At 33.8% G+C, this 15,297-nt stretch overlaps 1 protein-coding gene across 4 annotated transcripts in view; it reads left to right on the top strand.

Moving 5' to 3' along the window:
• CCDC85A (coiled-coil domain containing 85A) overlaps positions 1-15,297 on the top strand; it is a 227,984-nt gene that overhangs the window by 172,681 nt on the left and 40,006 nt on the right. For 3 of the 4 annotated variants that reach the window (XM_049784781.1, XM_049784780.1, XM_049784782.1), the window contains exon 3: positions 6,843-6,919. The exons of the other annotated variant lie outside the window; for it this stretch is intronic. In XM_049784781.1, coding sequence (XP_049640738.1) covers positions 6,843-6,919 — 77 coding nt within the window. The remainder of the gene's footprint in view (positions 1-6,842; positions 6,920-15,297) is intronic. 4 annotated transcript variants of the gene reach the window in all.

Below are 15,297 nucleotides of genomic sequence, written 5' to 3'. Positions count from 1 at the left end.
TTGCATTGTTATGGATCAGTGTGCATTGCCCTTCCCAAGCTACTTCAGCAGCTCACAGCCTCACTGAGCTCATGCACCTCCAATAACAAGAGACATATTATCACCCCAAATAGTTTCTTCCAATCTTTAGAAATTCTAATGATCAGAAAGTGACTCCTCATGTGTGCATACACTGATATGGTGAAGAATAATAAGAATAAGCACTAGGCAGAATAAAATGAGTGTCAGGGAAAAGTGTGGGACCCAAAGCTAAGGTAATTTATATTCAGTGCCAGTGAACAGGTAAAGAGTAGGATAGAAAATAACTTTCTGAGGTCTAAGTTCACAAAGTCAACTTTATCTTGTAAAAGGTAGAATTAGTTTCTAAGAAAAGGAACTGGAACAAGGTCTGATACCATTTTTTGGTAACTTATTTAGAATAAATGTAGCCCTGTTGAAAATAATATCCTATCTTTGCTAATAAGATTGTCTGAATTAAGTTTCCAAGGAGACCTGAAAATACTAATTCCAATTAATTTTTTTAAGTAAGAAAGGCATCAAATTACTGAGAAATGTAATCACCTTTACTTTAGGAGCTAATATAAATTCTAAGTAGAAAGCTGACCTTTGCTTGCCTGAGGAAGAAACAATTTTTTAGAAAAATAATAATTTAAAAATATATATTTCCTTAAATTTTCTGAAGTAATTTCCTTAGGATTCTGTTAAAACCTGTAGAGGTGGTGGTGGTATAAATTTAGCATTAATCCCATTAGGTATCTTTGGAGTTCAGGGTTCAATAAGAGATTTGCCTCATTAGAAGTCAGGTGACCTCTGTCTGGCCAGAGCTAACTTAGAAAGCTAACATTAATCTTTTATATTAGTTTCCTCCTTTATAATGTACCAAATTTTGTTATTTGTCTTAGAATGGATCATTCCTAGATTTTGTTTTCCACCCTTTGGAGGACTTTGGATACCAGTTAGCATTTCGATTTAATCAAAACTTTTTTTTTTTTTTTTTTTAGTGCACATTCTTGTATTTATTCTCATGCATGCATACTCAGATGTTGGAACTATTTGACAATATGGTAGCTCTACTTAAAAAATTTGAGGAAAATTCATACTGTTTTTCTTTAGGGCTGTTCTATTTTATTCCCACCAAAAGTATCTGAGATCCCATTTCACCACATCCCCACCTCTTGCTAGACCTGCGTATTTGTAAGTAGCCACTGTACATATGGATGAAACTGGAGGGTATCATGTTGGTGAACTTATTTATTTATTTTTTTAATATAATTTTTATTTTGATCATAGTGGCTTACATATTGCTGACAATAATATTTTAGGTACATATTTACATAAAATCAGGGGGGCTTCCCATCCCCAAATTGTCCTCCCTAACCCTCCATTTTTGTCCTACCTCCCATTTCCTCTTCCCTCACCCTCATGGCGGCTAGAATATGTGGTCCCCTCTGTGTCTAACCTACTACTTAGTAGTCTTGCATCAGTTTGGTCTTGATGCCTCCCTTATTTCCCCCTGTAATTGGGGGCAGGGCTAGCTAGTTCAAGTTACGTGGTTTTGCCTGAAAAAGAGAAAGTAAATAAACTGGGGTAAGGGTCTAATACCCCGAAAATGGGTAGAATCCTTCTAGAGGTTCTCATCATCAATTTGGGAAGTGAATGAGAACAAGAAGGTGAAACACTCCACCAGTACCAAAAGAAGTGTCAAATATCCAGTGAGGACTCCGGTTATATTGATAGGCACCACAAAAAACAGATTAAAAAAATAATAAAAAAAATAAGAAACAAACAAACAAACAAAAAAAAACAAAAAACACACCGTGGTCTTGAAATAAGAAACATGGCGTAGCACAAAACGAAAGAAGAGAAAGGAAGAGAGAAAAAAAAATAAGAATAATTGGGGACAACAATTTCAATAATCACATCCAAACAGAGAAATCGACCAAAATAGCTAGGTAAATAAAAATAATAATAACGATAATAAATGAAGGTAAGATATATATATATATAAAATGTCCAAGGTTTTGTGTTTTTTGTATTTTTGTTTTTTTTCTTCCTGCCCTGGCACAGTAAATATTGGGGTCATTCGAAAAGGAATTCACTTGCCCTATGCGATATGGGGTTTCTCCGTCCTAGGAGTATAGTGTCATGGGATCAGCTCTTTGCTCAGAATCATTACTCTCCTGGTGGTGTTTTTTTTGTTTTGTTTTGTTTTGTTTTTTTTGGTGTGTGGAAGACTTCTGCTCTGTCCAGGGTGATACAATCAGAGCTCTGTGTTTAGAGGTCTCAGTATCTGCACAGATTCTGAGGTAGGACTTATGGTGAAGTCAGTCTTTGTGAATCTAGAGGTTCTGTTACCTCAGTGCCATTTTAATCCATCTTCTGTGGTTGGTGGTCTTAGTCTTTGCACTGAACCTAGGATGGCATCTAGAATAGCGTCTTTCTTTGCTTTTAATTATAAGATCTAAAATTAGAACTTGCAACTATTAATTATAAATAATTTTATCTACAATTATTAAGGTAATTCATGGGTGACTTTAAGGATGGATATTTTTCCTAAATGCTAATAACAACATTATTCTTTTTTCTGGCCCTTGCCTTGTGTGTGGGGTGAGTTTGGTTCACACCCTAAGATGCTGAGGGGTTACTCCTGACCGCACTCAGAAATTGTCCCTGGCAGGCTCAGGGGGTAATATATGGGATGCCGGGATTTGAACCGGGATCTGTCCTATGTTGGTCGCGTGAAAGGCAAATGCCTTACCGCTGTGCTATCATTTTGGCCCATGGCCCTTGCCTTTTTTTTAATACTACACTCATATCTCTCTGAGCTACCAAGCAGTAAGCTTGTTTCTTCCTTTTGGGGGCTAGAAAACATTGATATATTTGATTCCCCATTTCACATGTTAGTACTGAATTTTATATTACTTTTTTATTAAATTTCATACCTTCCCTTCTTACTAGTTATATCATTCTTACAGAAAGTGCCCTTTTAAATACACAGTCTGCCCACATAACATATATAGCATATAAAGTATCTAATAATTTGCTGTTTTGTCAGAGTGGGAGAAGAGGAGACCTGAATTCTCTTTTGGAATTTTATTATCAATTTTCTGAAAGCCAAAACTCTATGAAGTCTGTCTTTATAGCTTTTAACCATCACTATATAACCAGCTCAAATTATAGTGCAGATAGGTGTGTGTACAAGAGACTTTTTTACAGTAAAAATAATATTAGAGTTTGTCAAATACGTTTTTTTTTTTCTGTTAATGTACATAGCCTCTGTTTTCCTTTCTAATGAAACAGAAGTTTATTTTCTACATTTTATCATTTTGGAAGTTTCTTGAATAAAGAGGAAAAAAAGACACAGGAAAAAAGATTGTATTAGTTGTAAAGTATGTTCCAGCACATAGTGTGTTTTACTTTCTCACATATACAAGTAGTATCAGATTTTGATCATCCTGGGTATTATCAGATTTCATTTCTAATAGTCATCACAGATATTATAATATTTAATTTCTAATAGTTACTTAAGATGAGTTGTGGGCCTGGAGAGATAGCACAGTGGTGTTTGCCTTGCAAACAGCCGATCCAGGACCAAAGGAGGTTGGTTCGAATCCCGGTGTCCCATATGGTCCCCTGTGCCTGCCAGGAGCTATTTCTGAGCAGACAGCCAGGAGTAACCCCTGAGCATCACCAGGTGTGGCCCAAAAACCAAAAAAAAAAAAAAAGATGAGTTGTGGATTTTGATGTGAATGATTGAAAAGTATGCCATTTCTTATGCTTTATGTTTCATTTAATAATGTTTTAATAATAATAATAATATATTTATATTATTTTCTATTTTCATTGCTTATGCACTAACAGTGAAGTTTGCCTAGCTTGTGGTACTAAACATAAAAAGTACTTACCAAAACAAATACTTATTTATGCTTATTTTCTCTTAGGTTGTAGTCTAAGAATTGGGGATTTCCATTGTGGCTCTTCATAGAGGGGTTTAGGAACGTAAACATAGTCTTACAGAGTATTCCACAAAAATATTTACCAACTCTACTTCCATTAAAAGTTTATATTACTGGGGCCAGAGAGAGGTACAGGGACAAAGTACTGGCCTTGCATGTGGCCAACCCTAACTAAATTCCCAGCTTCACATATGTTACTACAAACATCACCAGAAGTAATCAGTGAGTCCCGCACAACACCAGATTTTGCCTTCAAATAAAAACAAAGAAAAGGTTTATAAACTAATCAATGTCTCAGTATATAAAATATTATGTATTCTCTATTTTCTTTATATATACCTAAAAGACATTTTCCCTCCCAGTTTTCTGTTCCCTATTATGATTTTTTTTCATTTTAGATATGTTTGTTGGTAAGTAAGAATTACAACAAGAGACTAAAAAATATTGAAAAGAACATTCTAGAAAGATTTGGTGTGTAATATTAAAATGGAATTTGTATTGTGACTTACTTAAGACAGATTTATTATTGGTCCTCTTAGAATATCAGCTGTGAACACAAATCAGTGACTCAATTGAATGAGTTGTTAAATGAATGTGAAGCTGTCCATTAGCTTTGCTTTTACTGTAAAGCTTGCTCATTGCTTTTTATTTTTTTTTTACCTATTTAAAAATCCCTTATATTTAGTAGTCTCAGTTTATATTTTCAATGAATTATTTGAAATCAAGATTTGACCTCATCTTTCATATCTTTTTTTTTTTTTTTTTTGGTTATTTGAGCCGTTTGATGCTCAGGGGTTACTCCTGGCTAAGCAATCAGAAATCGCCCCGGCTTGGGGGGACCATATGGGACACCGGGGGATCGAACCGCGGTCCTGATACTTGGCTAGCGCTTGCAAGGCAGACACCTTACCTCTAGTACCACCTCGCCAGCCCCCATCTTTCATATCTTAATACTACATATTGGAGCTGGAATAATTTCCAAGCTCAGGAATTTTCTGTCTTTTTCCTTTTATGAACGGATACGATAAATTTCATAATTTAAGTGGAATCAGTGAAACCATCCAATATGTAACTGCCAAGATTTTAGAAAAAGGTATTAAAGTGGCTAATGATATTTCCTAAATTAAAATCAACTTAGTGGCATTGTACGCAGTCATCTGTATAGTCATTCAGCTGCTTTAAGTACCATAGCCTCAGAGACAGTGTCAATAAAGGTGCACTAAATATAAAGAGAAAATCGTGAACAAAGGAGAGCAAATTGTGTTTGCTCATGGCTTAAATATTCCTAGAGTATTTCTGAGCAAAATTTCATTTTAATAGCCCTTCCAAGTAGTTGCTTTTTGAATAGAGTGGGGTTTCTAAAATTGTATAAATTAGGCAATTTACATTCAAATATTGATGATCTATGAATCACTTATTCATAAAGTTAAAGCACATTTATGAACTCAGTGTATTTGCTATTCATTTATTCTATAGTCTTTTCCTCCCTTTGGAAGAGTTCATAAAGCAAACTCAACATTTTAGTTAGTTGAAAATGGGAACCAAAATCTAACTAATGTTTTCTAACTTCTTTTACATTGTATATCTATCTCGAGGAATGCATAAGGCCAGTCATCACCATTAGTATGAGATAAGTGAAGAACTATTGAGGAGTTTCTGTAAACATTTTAATAAAGAGCTAAATTGTAAACTGGTTGGGCATGAGCTTAATTGTTTGTGCATAGAAGACTATGTATTTTAAAAAAATAAAATGTTACCTGTTTTTTTTTTTTTTGATTTTTGGGTCACATCCAGCAGTGCTCAGGGGTTACTCCTGGCTCTATGCTCAGAATTTGCCCTTGGCAGGCTCAGGGGACCATATGGGATGCCGGGATTCAAACCACTGTCCTTCTACATGCAAGGCAAACACCTTACCTCCATGCTATCTCACTGGCCCATGTTATCTTTTTTTTAAAAGGTACAAAAATTAAACTGGGTGTATGTAAGTAGTTTCTATATAAAAACAATATGGTAGAGTGTTTATGGTGGTTTTATTTTAAAGTGTTAATTTGCTTCAATATTCAACCTACCTTAAGATGGAATGGTTAAAGATAAAACATTTGCCTTTTTTGCACACTACCAGCTTGCCTCCTACTCTTTAATTATTTCTAAGGGTGGAGAATAAGCAATATGATCTGCTACTTTAATGTCAAATATGGAAATGCATTTTGGGAAAATTGAAACTTAATGCTCTGATAGAAAGTAAGATGTTGATTCTGAACTTTCAACATCTTTCCAAGCTTGTTGAAGAATTGAAAACAAGGTCAATTTTAAGTTTGTTATACATTGCAAAAGAGATAAAGTTCTAAGGAAATTTTGGGTTTATACTCCTCATCAAAGCTCAAATTCAATTTAAATCTACTTATTTAGAACTTTTGATATAGTCTCTAAAGTATTGTGAGTATAATATTTGTGAGATTTGCAATCTTTGGGAAAATAGAGGATATTGGACATTTGAAACACTATTTAAACATTTCTATTTTAATAGGATTTATTTTAGTTATAATTAACATTTTAAAATTTAAAGTTTGTTATAAGTTTAAAATATTCCAAATACACAGAAAAGAGAGATTAATCTTTAAGATTCCTGATGTATAAAGTATGTAAAGAAATTCTAAAATATTAATCCTAAAATGTCTTATTTTCCCTAATTTTATACAGTTGTTTGACTTGCTTATAGTTTCAATGACATGTTTTATTACATAAGGGGGTCAGAGAACCTTATTTTTTTTAAAAAGTCAGAGTAAGTAGTTATTACTCAGTTTGAATAAATCAGGCCAAAATAACCTGAAAGTACATCGAATAAGACCTATGTGTATAATCTGAGTTCTCTCTTTTTAATTTTAGAGTCAACATTGTCCTATGTTAGGCAGCTGGAGGCAAGAGTAAGACAGCTGGAGGAAGAAAATCGCATGCTGCCCCAGGTGGGTGACTTCTAGAAGCTCATAGCTAGTCAGTGACATTGATTTAATTTGGAATGTAAACATTCAATTAGAATTTTCTCCTTTAAATGATAAAATCACTCTTCAATAGTCATCCATCAACATAGTTTCTAGTTACTTTCCATTATGGCTATTATAGTATTCCAATCCATAATTAGTGTGATACTAGTGGTGAATATATCACTTATCAAAATATCGTCAAATTTTGAAGAAAAAGGAAAAAATAGAGAAAACACACATGCATGTCATGTAGTTGGTGAATATAAAAGCTCTGAATTTAAGAAAAAAGTATGACCTAAAGAACATTTGTAAGTAGTTAGAAGGGTTCATATTTTAATTAAATTGATGCTTTATAAAATGTTAAAAAATTAATTCTTTAATTGAATTATGATGAGATACAGTTACAAACATTTTTTATGATTGAGTTTCAGTCATTCAATAGTCAACAGCTTTCACCAGTGCACATTTCCTGCCACCAGTGTCTTTGTCTTCCTCTACCCTCTTCCCTGTCCTTTCCCCTGACTGTCTCTAAGGGACACTTGTTCTTCTCTCTCTTTTTTTCTTTATCCTCCACCTTTATTCCTTTTAGATAGTGTATTTACAATATTGTTACTGAAGGTATATCATTCATATTAGTTTGCCCTATTTTCAGAACCCTGTTCTTATCCAGAGTGATCATTTCCAACTATTATTGTTATAGTGCCCCCTTCTCTACTCTAATTGCACTGCCCCTCTCTATGGCAAACTTCCTACCATACACTGGCCCTCAACTCTATTTATTCTTGGAATTATTACATACTATCTCTTTTATATTATCACACATGAGTGTGATCATTCTGTGTCTACCATTTCCCTCTGACTTATTTTGCTCAGCATAATAATGTAAATATCCATCCTTATATAAGCAAATGTCATGACTTCATTTTCCCTAACAGCTGCATAGTATTCCACGGTGTTCTTGGGCACTTGGGTTGTTTCTAGATTTTGACTATTGTGTTTTTGGGCTCCCATGGTATATTCTCATGAGTGGTATTGCTGGATCATATGGAATATTAATTTTTAGTTTTTCGAGGAATGACCATATTGTTTTTTTCAAAACACTAGACCAGTCAACAATCCCACCAGCAGTGGAAGAACCCCATTGTCCCCACTTTTGCACCAGCACTGGTTCTTGTTTTTTTCGCTGTGTGTTTGTATCTATGTTGTGACATAATATCACATTGTTATTTTGATTTGCAACTTCCTGGTAATTGATGGTGTAGAGCACTTTTTCAAGGTACGTTTGACCATTTGTATTTCTTCTTTGAGGACGTTTTGTTTATCTCTTCTTCCCATTTTTGGATGGGTTAGATTTTTTATTCTTGCTAAGCTCTACCAGTGCCTTTTATATCTTGGAAATTACCTTTTATGGGACAGATATTTGGTCTCATTTCTTGGACAGTCTTTGTTTTCTTCCCATAATTTACTTTGAGGTGCTGAGGCTTCTTAGTTTACTGGAATCCTATTTGTGTATCTTTGCTTCCACTTGCTTGGTCAGTGGTGGTGCATCTTTGAAGATACCTTTATCTTCAAAGTCAAGGAGACTTCTGCTTATGTTTGTCTCTTTGAACCTTATGCTATCAAGTCTATTATAAAGGTCTTCATTAACTTTTTTTGATTTTGCGAACAAAATTAGAGAGGTCTGTTTTAATATTTTTGCATTTAGCTAGCAAGTTTTACCAACACCACTTTTTGAAGAGGCTTTCCTTGCTCCACATCTTTCCTTGCTCCACATTGTATTTGCTGCCTCTATATCAAGTTTAATTGATCATATTGCTGAGGGTCTGTCTCAGGATATTTAAGTCTATTCCATTGATCTGAAAGTTTGTCTTTATTTCAATAACATACTGTTTTAATTACTACCACTTTGTAGTACAATTTGAAGTTGGGAAAGTAATACCATCCTATCTTCTTTTTGAAGTATTGTTCTAGTTATTCATGGTTGTTTATTGTTTCATATGAATTTCAGGAGAGCTTGAGCTACATCTTTGAAAATGTTCATGGGTATCCTTATGGGGATAGCATTAAATCTGAGTTATACTTTGGGAAATATTGTCATTTGAATGTTAACTATCCCAATCCAAAAGCTAGGCATGTGTTTCCATTTGCTGTGCCCTATTTTATTTCTAGAAGCAATGTTTTGTAGTTTTCTTTGTATAGGTATTTCATCTCTTTCATTAAGTTGATTCCAAGGTACTTGATTTTAAGAGGCACAATTGTGAATGGGATTGTTATTTTTTAATTTATTTATTTTTGGGGGGGTTTGGGGCCACACCCGGTGATGCTCAGAGGTTACTCCTGGCTTTGCACTCAGAAATTGCTCCTGGTTTGGGGGAACCATATGGAACACCAGGGGATAGAACCGCGGTCTGCAGATCAGCAGCATGCAAGGCAAACACCCTACCACTTGCGCTACTGCTCAGGCCCCTGGGATTGTTATTATTTTAATATTTCTTTCTTCTATTTAATTATTTGCATATGGAAAAATCATGGTATTTTGCATATTAATTTTGTAGTCTGTCACTTTACTACACAAATATATTAATTCTAGAGCTATTGTAGAATCGTTAGCATTTTCTAACTTATAGTATTATGTCATCTGCAAAAAGTGAGAGGAGCTTGACTTATTCCTTTCCTATTTGGATGTGTTTTATATCTTTTTTTTTACCTAACTGTTATCATAGTGGAAAGTCATTTTATTTTTCTGCATTGAATTGTTTGCCTGTGGTAAGAGGCTTTGATTATATTAAGTAAAGTACCTTCAGTCTATTTTTGTTAAAGTTTCATCAGGAATGGCTGCTAGTACGTGTCAAATGCTTCTTATATATTGATATGCTCATAAGGTAATTTTTATTCATTTGGTATATCATGTTGCTTTATTTACATACTTGCATCTCTGGGATGAATCCTATTTGTTCCTGTTGTATGACATTTTGTGATGAATTGTTGGATTCTGTTTGCTAGTTGTTTTTTGCTTGTTTGTTTTTGAGGATATTTGCATCTGTGTTCATCTACCATACTTGCCTATAATTCTCTTTTTACTTTTGGTATCAGGGTATCTCTGTCCACTTTTGGTAATGAGTGATGTGATTTTTTGAAATTTGTTGAGGATTTGTTCTGTTTCTTGTTTCCTGGAGAAGTCCTTAAAGTCTTGACAGTAGGTTCTCTTTAAAGGTTAGAAAGAATTCAGTAGTGAATGCATGTAGGTCTGGGCTTCTACTTTTAGGAAGCCTTTTGACTATGACTTCAATTTTCTTGATAGTGATATATCTGTTCAAGTATCCTAAATAATCTTGGTTCAGTCATGGGTGGTTACAGGAGTCCAAGTATTTATCCAATTCTTCTATATTTTCTTCTTTTTTTGGCATAAAGATTCTCAAAGTAGTCTTATTCTTATTCTTTGAGTCTGTTGTGACATCCCCATTTTATTTCTGATTCAGTTTAGAAAGTCTTACCTTTTCTTTGTGAGTCTTGCTAATGATTTATTCATATTGTTTATTTTTGAATAAAGAATAAATATCATTGATCTTTTGGATTAATTTTTTGACTTTCCAGTTAAGAAATTGCTGTAATTTTAATTTTTCCCTTCTTTGTAGCTGCTTAGGCTCACTTTGTTGTTCATTTTCCAATAGTTGTTTAGTAGTGAGCTGTTTAATTTCAAAGTATTAAAATTTTTATTTCTGTTAGAAATTAAGTTCTATTTTTGTGTATCATGATATAGAAGATACTTGATATCATTTCTATCCTCTTGGTTTTTTGGAGGGAGTTTTGTTTTGTTGCTCAGCATGTGATATATCTTGGAGAATGTTTCATGTGCATTGGAGAAGAATATGTATTCTGATTTTAGAGAATGACAAGCTTTATAGATATCTATTAACACCCTCTCTTCCATTTATTCCATTTATATTCTTTTGAGTTTTAACCTGCTTGATATTTCAAGAGATGACAGAGCATTGTTGATATCTTCACCTATTAACGTCTTGCTATTAATGTGTTTATTCAACTAAATTAGTAGTTGTATTGTGTACTTTGCTACCTCTCTTTGGGTGCATATATGTTTAGAAATATGATTTCTTTCTATCTATATAACCTTCATTATTTCATATAACCCTCTCTGTCTCCTGTAATGTTTTTGAGCCTGAAATTTATGTCATCTGATAGTATGGCCACCTCATTCTTTTTGAAAAAGTTCTTTGTTTGAAGATTTGTCTTCCAACATTTGACTTTCAGGTATGTTTCTCTAGGCCGAAGAATGTTGGTTTCAAGTTTCTTAGTCATTTTGCCACTCTGTGTCTCTTAATATTTCATTTAGTCAATTGATATTGAGAGAGATTATTGCCATGAAATTTTGTGCTCTTTTAGAAGCTTGGTGTGTTTGTGGGGTTTGTCTTGCCTTAAAATGCCTCTTTTAGTTCTCTTTTTAAGGTTGGCTTTAAGTCTATAAAGTTCCTGAGATTATTCGTGAAGCTATTTATCATTCTTTCAAATGTGAATAAAACTCTGGCTGAGTGAATTTTTCTTGATGAGGTGGTCATTTTATTTATTTATTTATTTATTTATTTATTTATTTATTTATTACCATATCTCACCACTGTCTTTGGGCCTGGACATTAGCTTGTAATAAATCTGCTGAATACCTTAAGAATACTTTTTTGTATATAATTTGGTTTTTGATCTTGTTGCTTTTAGTATTCTATTCTATTGTTTTCATCGTGCTAACTACAATGTGCCTTTAGTGAGATTTTATTTAGATGTCATTTAGCTGATATTCTTTAGATGTCCAGGATATAGGTTCATACATTCTTTGCCTCTGGGAACTTTTCAGGATGCTGTCTATTCTTCTTCATAGAAGTTTATTATTAGCTCTTTGGACTTCCAATTAATCCTCTGTTATTTCTGTTGTATATATCCTCAGAATTTTGTTTTTTTGTTTATTTACTTTGAGGATTCTCTTCATCTTTGTTTGTTTACTTATTTATTTTGGGGTTTTGGGCCACACCTGACCACGCTCAGGGATTTCTCCTGGTTCTGTGCTCAGAAATCATTCCTGGCAGGCTTGGGGACCAGATGGGATGCCAGTAAATCAGATCCAGGGCCATTCTGAGTTGAACACATTCAAGGCAAACGCCCTACTGCTGTACTATCTCTCTGGCTTTTCATTTACTTTTTATCGTTTGTTTTTTGTTTTGGGGTCACACCCGGCAGTACTCAGAGGTTACTTCTGGCTCTACACTCAGAAATTGTCCCTGGCAGGCTCGCTCAGGCCCCTCCCTGTTCATTTACTTTTTAAGACTCTTTCCATCTTCTGTTTTTGTCTGGAAGTATTATGCAGATTGTGTTTCTGTTCACTGATTCTGTCCTCAGCAGCTGCAACTGTCCTCAGCAGCTGTCAGAATGAGGGCTTCTGTACTCATTCAATGCTGAGGACTTCCAAAGAGTTTTTCATTACATGTACCAAGTTTTTCAGTTCTGTCACTTCTTTGAAGTTTTCTATTTTTGCTCTTATCCTCCTTATTGACTCTTTTTGAGAGTCATAGTTCCATGGTTTCTTTGACTCCCTTGAACACATTCTCTGCAAAATCCTTATCAGAGAGTTTAGTAGATGGTTGATAATAGATGATTTTTCAGAACTACCATTTTTGCTCAATAAGCTTGATGGATTCTACATTGATTTCCTATTGTGATGGTTGCAATGTGATGGTGTTTTTTTTTATGTGTTTTGATGTGACTCAAACTAAGTGAAAAGTGTGATCATGGAGCAAAATGAAGCAGCAGTTCTTTTCTTGGAGTGCACTAAACTGTATGAACATGCCTCCTTCTCTTGTGACTATATGCCCTTGTTTCTTGGGATTATGTCTTCTATCTTTTATCATTAAAATTTTTTTTTATTTTTAGTTTTTGGGTCACACCTGGCAGCGTTCAAGGGTTATTCCTGACTCTATGCTCAGAAATCGCTCCTGGCTGGCTCCGAGAACCATATGGGATGCGGGAATTTGAACCACTGTCCTTCTGTATGCAAGGCAAATGCCTTACCTCCATACTATCTCTCCAGCCCCATCATTACAATTTGTAATGATAATAATTGTTTCTTTGTAACAGAGCATCAGTAGTATAGGCTTTTCATTGGATTTTTATTTTTTCCTAATAAATGTGTAGAAGCAAAATTTATTTATATATTTAATATTTTACCATATATTTTAATTATAAATTTATTTAGCAGAGCTAATATCTTGGTAAAATGATTTTGGAATTTGGAAATTATTGTTTTAAGGGAATACTTTGTTGAGTTAAAAACTACTGATTTTTTAAAAAAGACTTAGAGACAATAATGTTCTTTAATATCTTATAAAAATACTTTTAATAATTAATATAGAGATTTTTTTATGGCCTGATGATTATTTCTATTTTATAAGCAACTACGGGAAAAGTAAATCTCAAAAAATCATCTGGAAACAGAAAACAGAAGCTTAAATGATGACAGCTCTTTTAATTTAAAAGAATCTACACAAACAATGCAAAGATGATTTGCAAAGAAAGACATTTTTAGCCTTTCAGGTTTTTTTAAACTCCTTTTATGTATTACTGATTATTTGAGCTTTCAGAATTTATTTATCTTCATTGTTCAGTCATTTGACTAAAAGTGTGAGGTTAAACTAAGTGACTCTGACTTTTTTTTTCTTTTATACTATATGTATATCAAAGTTTAAGATGACAGAAGGGATTATTGGCATTATAAAATAAAGTACACCTGGTGAAGGTATTCTTAGTTTCACTATTTATTTTCATTTTATTTTATTTATTTTGGATTTTGGGCCATACTTGGTGGTGCTCAGGGGTTACTCCTGGCTCTGCACTCAGAAATCGCCTCTGGAAGGTTCAAGGTATTATATGGAATGCCAGGATTTGAACCAGTGTCCATCCTATATTAACAGTGTGCAAGGCAAATGCTTTGCCACTGTGGTATCGCTCTGGCCCCACTATTCATTTTTAAAATTTTCCTTGTCATTATTCTTTCTAAATTAGGTTCCTTGTATGGCTATGCTAGGATCCTTCACTGAAAACATCTAACATTTTCTCAGTATCTAAAACAATACTCTGTTAAGTTTTTGTATTTGAATGTCACCTTCATTTCGAAACATCTCTCACAAATGTATATGTTCAAACTGAAATAAAAGTAAAAGCTGGGACACCATGAGGGAAAAGTATAAATAGATTCTAAACAGTGAGGATGTATAAAGACATTTATTATGGAAGGCTGAGGGTTGTATGGGTCAATTAAGTAGTATTTAATCTATACTTTGATGCTTTTGGCATATTCAGAAATAATTTTGAGATTTCCATGCTAAATATATTTTTGATTGTATGATGTTAGCTGATTTGCAAGGTCAATTCAGTGTGACAATATGACATCTCTGCATAAATTAGTCTTAATATCTGAACACTTGATTTTCAATTTTAAGTGCTTGCTTATTGTGCTTACTGATTAGAAGGTTCTCCTTATTATTCCTGCTTATAAAAATATAACTATATGTCTCTAGATAAATGGGAACAATCATGTAGTCATTGGTAATTGGAATACTAAGTGTATTAAGTATCTTTTGTGACTGTGTCCTGGCCCTTTGTTGTATATTTAGAATTAAAGATTTATTTTATAAAACATTGTGGGAGGGGCTTTTGGACCACAACTGACAATGCCTGGGGCTACTTCCAGCTCTGCTCAGGGTCACTCCTAGTAGTGGTTGGGCTGGCTATGCAAGGTATATATCTTATATATATCTTGTATATATCTTGTATATATCTTATTCCCTGTACTATCTTTTTGGCTTTCTAAATCATTTTAGAAGAATAATTTTTAATGTATTTTTTAAATCTAATGTATAATGAACAAAGTAAAAATATTGCCCTAAGAATATATATTTCAAAATATGTTGCATATCATAAATGCTAAGGAATTTCTAACCAACCAGTTGTGAGAGATAAAGAATTCAATTTCTCAAATATTTAGATTCTTCCCAGTTCTTAGTATGTTCAAGTGTAATTAAATCTTTTTTGTTGTTGTCTGTTTTGAGGCCACACTGGGTGGCTCTCAGGAGTTACTCCTGGCTTTGTGCTCAGAAATTGCTCCTAACAGGCTCGAAGTAACATATGGGATGCTGGAGATCAAACCCAGGTTCATCCAGAGTTGGCAACATGCAAGGCAATCAATAGCCTTACTGCTGTGCTATCACTCTAGCCCCTGTAATTAAATCTTAATGCTCATGTAATGCTATCAAGTCTAAGAATGAAGGATTTGTATTTAAAAAAGTAGGTAGACAATTGCC

This window comes from Suncus etruscus, chromosome 12, assembly GCF_024139225.1.
Source record: "Suncus etruscus isolate mSunEtr1 chromosome 12, mSunEtr1.pri.cur, whole genome shotgun sequence".
Lineage (NCBI taxonomy): Eukaryota > Metazoa > Chordata > Mammalia > Eulipotyphla > Soricidae > Suncus > Suncus etruscus.
Note: the sequence above shows the minus strand (reverse complement) of the source record. Positions and strands in the feature narration are given on the sequence as shown.